This window comes from Geospiza fortis, unplaced genomic scaffold (genome assembly GCF_000277835.1).
Source record: "Geospiza fortis unplaced genomic scaffold, GeoFor_1.0 scaffold75, whole genome shotgun sequence".
Lineage (NCBI taxonomy): Eukaryota > Metazoa > Chordata > Aves > Passeriformes > Thraupidae > Geospiza > Geospiza fortis.
The window spans coordinates 1,160,500-1,166,381 of record NW_005054360.1 but is presented as its reverse complement, the minus strand read 5'-3'; the positions used below and the strand labels follow the sequence as shown (position 1 = coordinate 1,166,381).

Below are 5,882 nucleotides of genomic sequence, written 5' to 3'. Positions count from 1 at the left end.
CCGCCGAGGGCTGCCCCGAGCCCGCCCTGCTGCGCGCCGCCGACAGAGCCGCCCAGTTCGCGGGGGACGACTTTGCCCACGCCGCTCCCGAGCGAGGCGGCGGCGCCCCGGGCGTGCAGCTCACCTGCGACGTCAAGCCAGGTGCGGGGCGGCATGAGGGACCCGCGGGCGGGAGGGCACACCCTACACCCCACACCCCACGCCCCATCACCACCCTGCCCTGGCACGAAGGGTTCCTGCAGCCCGCGGAGGCTCGGTGTGGTCACGGAGAGCCGCAGGGTGCTGGGTCTCCTCGGGCCGGGCAGGTGTCTGCTGGGCCAAGAGGCTTCAGCACCTCTGAGAGCCCGGCTGCAGGGGCACCTGAGCGACTGTGCCACACCTCCTTGTTTTGGGAGAATCAGGAAAAAATCCGGCGCAGGTCTTCACACCATGTGAGGGAGTTGCTGCCGTGGCTCCTCTCTCTGCTCCCCTTCATCTCCCCTCCTTAAACACTTGCACCTAGGAGACCTAGAGCCGAGTAAACGTGGCAGAATCTTTTTTAGTGCAGTTTTTAAGTTTAAGTCTCTCTCTTCACAGTCTGGTACTTCTGGTATTCTTAATTTATAGCACTATCGTAAAAAGCTTCCATGGGGTGCATTCCATACCCAGGCTGGTGCCATTGGTAAGAAGCCTGCTCTTGGTGCCAAACTGTCTCGCTGTAATAGCCAGGGGAAAAAATGGTAAAGTGTCTCTTGCAGTGCATTGTTCAGAAAACTTGCCTGTCCATTGGCAAGCAGAGCTCTGGTGAATTTGATATGCCTGGAGGAAGCCAGGTATGTCTGTGGTTATACTCATGGGTCAGCAGAAGGTGTCTCAGGGATTTGTGGTTTTACTGACATGAAGAGCACCAACAGGTCTTTAATAATCACAAAGTAGTTTAGATTCTGGTTTAATGCCTTGTCTGAAAGATAGCAAATATATTAGGAAGGGTGGTTTATTTCCCATTGATGTTAAAAACTAATGAAAAGCGTGAAGAAGGTAATTTAAGCTTTGTCAGATTTGTGTGGCAAATGAGTGCCATGGCTGCTTCAGACACCAGAGCACATGCTAAGCCTACAAGTTACCATGGTCTATCTAGTGAAGTGACATCTCCTCCAAAGGAGGCTTCTGCACTTGGTGATTCCAGCCCCAGGACTGACATTTAAGCTCCCCTGGGCATAATGCAGTGACACTGTCTACCCTCATCTTGCCTGAAACTGTTCCCAGATGTCTTGGAGAACCTCTGTATGCTCAGTGACCAAAGGTGGACAGAAAACAAGTCAGTATGGTTAGCCTCCCTTTTCTCTGCTTCTGTGCATACTCTTCTTTGTACCATCACCATAAATGCCATGCCTCTGTTTTTCCAAAGAACCCAGGATATTTACATTTTCTTTGTCCATACCAGAGTCCATCTCTGTGTTATACGAGCCTCAGCAGATAGCAGGAGCATTCTGCTTGTACAGAAAAGAGTAATACTTTTGGATGGCGCTGAAAACAGATATGTTTATCTCTGTTCAAGTCTTACAAAGAGCATCCAGCTCAGCATAACCTCTTTCTCCAAACATCATCTTATTCTTGGTTTGTCTCTGGTCAGTCTGCGCTGCCCAGTCTCCAGTACCATCAGCAGTTACAGCTAACATGGTGAGTTACATCCACCTCTCATCTCCAGGGCCTTAGGACTGGGTGCTTTGTCCCTTCTGATGTGGGTCAGAGGAATTAAAGCTAAAGGGTCAGAGGGTGAGGATGTTTGGAGACTCAGAGTTCGCTCTTTCAATTTTATGCTCTTTGCCTGATGCTGGGTGAAGTCTTGGAGGAAGAGAAGTGTGATTAGAAGTTGCCCTTAACAAAATCCTTGAATGCATCAAGGGTGACTTATGGGCAGTGGTGATCATGGATTGTGCATTCATCTTCCTGTGGCAGACAGAAGTGTCCTATATATTGGAGAGAAAGCAGTGTACAACTCTGCCCACTAAACCATGTAATCTCATGGAAGGCACTGTCGACACAGAACACACAGCAAGCAAACCTCTGATAGCACACAAGGTTCTATGTGAGATTTTAGATGAGGACAACTGCACCCTCAGAAATTCTTCTCTTGTCCTGCTATTGCCTTGTGCCCACTGCTGCAGTTGGTGTGAAGGAGTCTTGCTGTAGACATGCTTTTGTCCAGACTGGACAGAGGACATACATACATGTTTTGCCCATTCCAAAGACAGGACCCAGTCCAGATCTTCATAAGGCGGCTTTCTCTCCTAGGAGTGGAAGAACAGCATACTGAATTCATCAACATCTATCAGAAATTCCATGTATTTGGCATCAGGAACAAAAAATAAGGCATGCTGACTGTCTTTGGTTTTCCTTCAAGTGAGTATGTAGGCAAGCATCCAGTGTTCTGCTCTGCTTGTGACCTCTAACATTCTCTGTGTTTCCCTGAGACCTTCTTTTGAATGTAGGTCAGTGGGTTTCCTACAGTGGGGCAGAGGAATAACCATTGGCAGATGCAGTCAAATCTTGCAAATGAGCATGGTTTGTATAGCAATTCCAGCATTTCTTGTCTACTTAAACAAACAGAACAAATAATGTGATAATCAGATCTCTAATCGGGAGAAATGCATTGACAATTGTCTGGGGAGAGCTGCAACTCAAACAGGTGGAATGTTCATGACAAGGGGAAATGGCTTTCAATTTACAAGAGAGTAGGTGTAGATAAGATATTAGGAAGCAATTCTTTACTGTGAGGGTGGTGAGGCACTGAACAGGTTGTCCAGAGAGTTCATGGATGCCTCAGTCCTGGAAGTGTTCAGGGCCAGGTTGGATGGTGCTCTGAGCAAGCTGGTCTAGTGCAGGGTGTCCCTGCTTGTGGCAGGGCACTGGAACTGGATGAGCTCTAAGTGCATGTTCATTGGAAGAATAACTCTTCCAACACAAGCCATTATTCAGTGATTCAAGAGACAGGTCAGTGACTGTTCCTGTCTTTCTGTGTTTTTAGAGGAACATTTCTGTCAAGGTACCATTTCAGTACATCACTAATACCAGCTGAATGGGATGTTCCTTTGCTGTTGACCTCTCCTCAGATAGCAGGGGAGCTGGAATATACTGCCTAGGTGACCCACAGGCCATTTTTCTCCCTGCATTAATTCACTATGCACAGGTGGAGAGCGGGTGACCCACCCCAGTCTGTCTGCCAGCTTTGTGACAGTGCCTGAGTAGATTTGTAGTGATTCTTTAGTAACTAAAATATCCCTGCTCTAGTTAACCTGCTGGAAAAAAACTGTGTTTTGGTGAACCAAGTAGTCTGTTCAGCCTGTTAAAAAGCCCCATTCATATGAGGTGCAGTGTACTCAGATGCTTGCTGAGGCCATGCCTGATGCCAGCCCTCCAAGGCACAGGCCAGTACCAGGGACTCAAGCTGATTCCCAGTGTGGTGTCCATGTCTGCAGGCTCATGTGCATGAGGATGGTGCTTGTCACAGCCAGCACAGCCTGTCTGCAGGATTACACAGGCCTGCTATCTGGAAGACTGAAGACTGAATCACCTCTTATTTTGGCCAGGTGAAGATGCTGGAGTGCAGGCTTGTAGTCCCATTTCACATCAGATGAGCCCATTGTCCCTGCTATTTCTCAGCAGCATCCTTACTTCAGATGAAAGACTGGCATCCCAAAAGAAGGAATGCACAGAAACTGGGTTTTGTTTTCTTATCCTGGTCTTTGTTTTCTCAAATCCAGTATACTGCAAACTAACCTAATATATAAGTTAATGCTGATAAATAGAAATTAATGTGTGTCTTATGCTGTGAGTAAAACTAACCAAACAGCAAAATATTTTGGGAACTGTAAACAATAACTGGATATGGTCTTTGTTCAGTGTGTCATCCTTCATCTTCTGTGCTTGTAAGAACAAAAATCAGTGCTGCTTAAGAACAGATGAGTGATTATACGGATTGAAGATTCTCTCTGGCAGTGTCCAGCAGCAGATCTGTAGAAAGTACAACACAATATTTTCATAGATAATTTTCCCAGCTCCAACAGTTTGTTGCTTAGATTTCCTGAATCTGATCAATGTCTATCTTTAAACCCCAAATTGATTTTATTTTTGAAGTTTTAGTGTGTATGGAACTGCTGCCTTCATTTAATGTCCTTTAATTCTTGTATTGGAAGAAAGATAGAAGAGTCTTTCTACACTTACTGGCTCTAGGATACCTATAATATAGCACAGTTGTTTGGTTTCTTTTTTTCTTTTTCCTGATCCTGAAAAGTCTTACCTACTTTCTCATATTGCAGCAGTATCATATGTTAGATTTTCCTTGCTGCCCTTTTTGTGAACTTGTGAGTTCTTTTATACTCCTTCTTGAGGTGGGGAACCAGGACTGCATTCTGTTTTCAGATGCTCTATATATTAATGTAATGTCATAATGATATATTATGTTCTGTTTTATGTTCTTCTTCTAATTGGTCCCAGCATTTTATTTGCCTTTCTGAACTCTGTTGGGCACTGAACTGATGATTACATGGCTCTCTAGCTCAACATCTATATCTAGATATATTACTTCAAGACCATTTTCAAGGAGTAAAAATCTACAAGTATGACATTTGATCTAAAAAAACTTGGATTATTTTTTCAGTGAGAACCCCAATTCACCTTTATCTCCTCTGAACTTCTTTTTTGTCATTTTGTTGCTGCTGCTCAGTATCACAGACTCCTTTTGCAGGTCTTTGCAATTGACCCTTACTTTTAATACCCTTAATAGCTTAATATTCACAGCAAGTTTTATCATTTCATTTTATCACTTCTAGAGTGAAAATTGGCCATTTACTCTTTACTGTGTTTGAACATGTACATAAGAATGATAAATCTGTTATGTGGTGATTAATTTATACCCTGAAGCAGGGGCAAATGATGATTTCATGAGCTGCTTATGAAATGGAAAACCTTGTGGTTCCATGAAGGGGCTACAAGGTTAGTAAAGGAAGCTGACCTTATAATGATGACTTGAATTTAGTGAGGCTTTTCATTAATTTGCTAAAATTTGAATGCCTTTGAAGAGATAATACAACAAGCTTGGACAATAATAGATCATTTGTATTTCAGGAGAAAATGAAGTTCCATCTGAAGATGCCCTAATACTACAACTGCACCTTGCAAAAGGGCACGAGAAATTCACAGAAATGCTAAAAAGCCAACAGCAGATCATTGTTGATTTGCAGCAAAAACTTGCTGAACAGCAGCACGTGTTGGTTAGCCAGCAACAGGAGATTCTTGAACAGCAAAGAAAAATGTATGAGCAAATGGATCTGATCAAAGTCCAGTATGGCATGCTTTTTGATACAGTGAAACAAATGTCATTTCAGAGTTTGCAAGAAGATATTCAAAATTATTTTGAAAGTCATCTTCATGGGCTTCAGAACCAGGTCAGAAATCATCTCCAGAAGTCATACTCTGTGCACAAAGTAGAAGTGGATGCAAAAGTGATTAATGTTGGGGAGGCTTTGCTGGACTGTGGCCTTTGTGAAAGTGACGAATTTTGCAATTTCCAAAAGACTCCTTCACAATGTGAAAAGTGCACGTTGTGTCCTGCTGGTTTTTTCCAAATGGCCGAGTGTTCTGCAAACTCTGATCGGATTTGCCAGGTGAAACATAATTCTGTGTCTTTCAATTACTGCTTATGAAGCATTGTGTTGGACATATTGGGATAACATTCTGGGAATTACTTGGAGAGCTAGAGAAATTCACTTTGAATCATGTGTTTTACTGAATGGGTCTATGCCAGAAGTTTTTTTTTTGTGTATTTCTCTTTAGCATTTAGTGTTCTAAATGAGGCACTGGTTTGTGCCTGTTGGGTGTGACACTTTCCCAAACCTGACAGC

General features: G+C 43.8%; 1 protein-coding gene across 1 annotated transcript in view; it reads left to right on the top strand.

The window, feature by feature from the left end:
* Nucleotides 1-5,882, top strand: part of LOC115948209 — an 18,189-nt gene that overhangs the window by 1,028 nt on the left and 11,279 nt on the right. The window contains exons 2-3 of the mRNA XM_031059303.1: nt 9-141; nt 5,107-5,645. Of these exons, the coding sequence (XP_030915163.1) occupies nt 9-141; nt 5,107-5,645 (672 nt within the window). The remainder of the gene's footprint in view (nt 1-8; nt 142-5,106; nt 5,646-5,882) is intronic.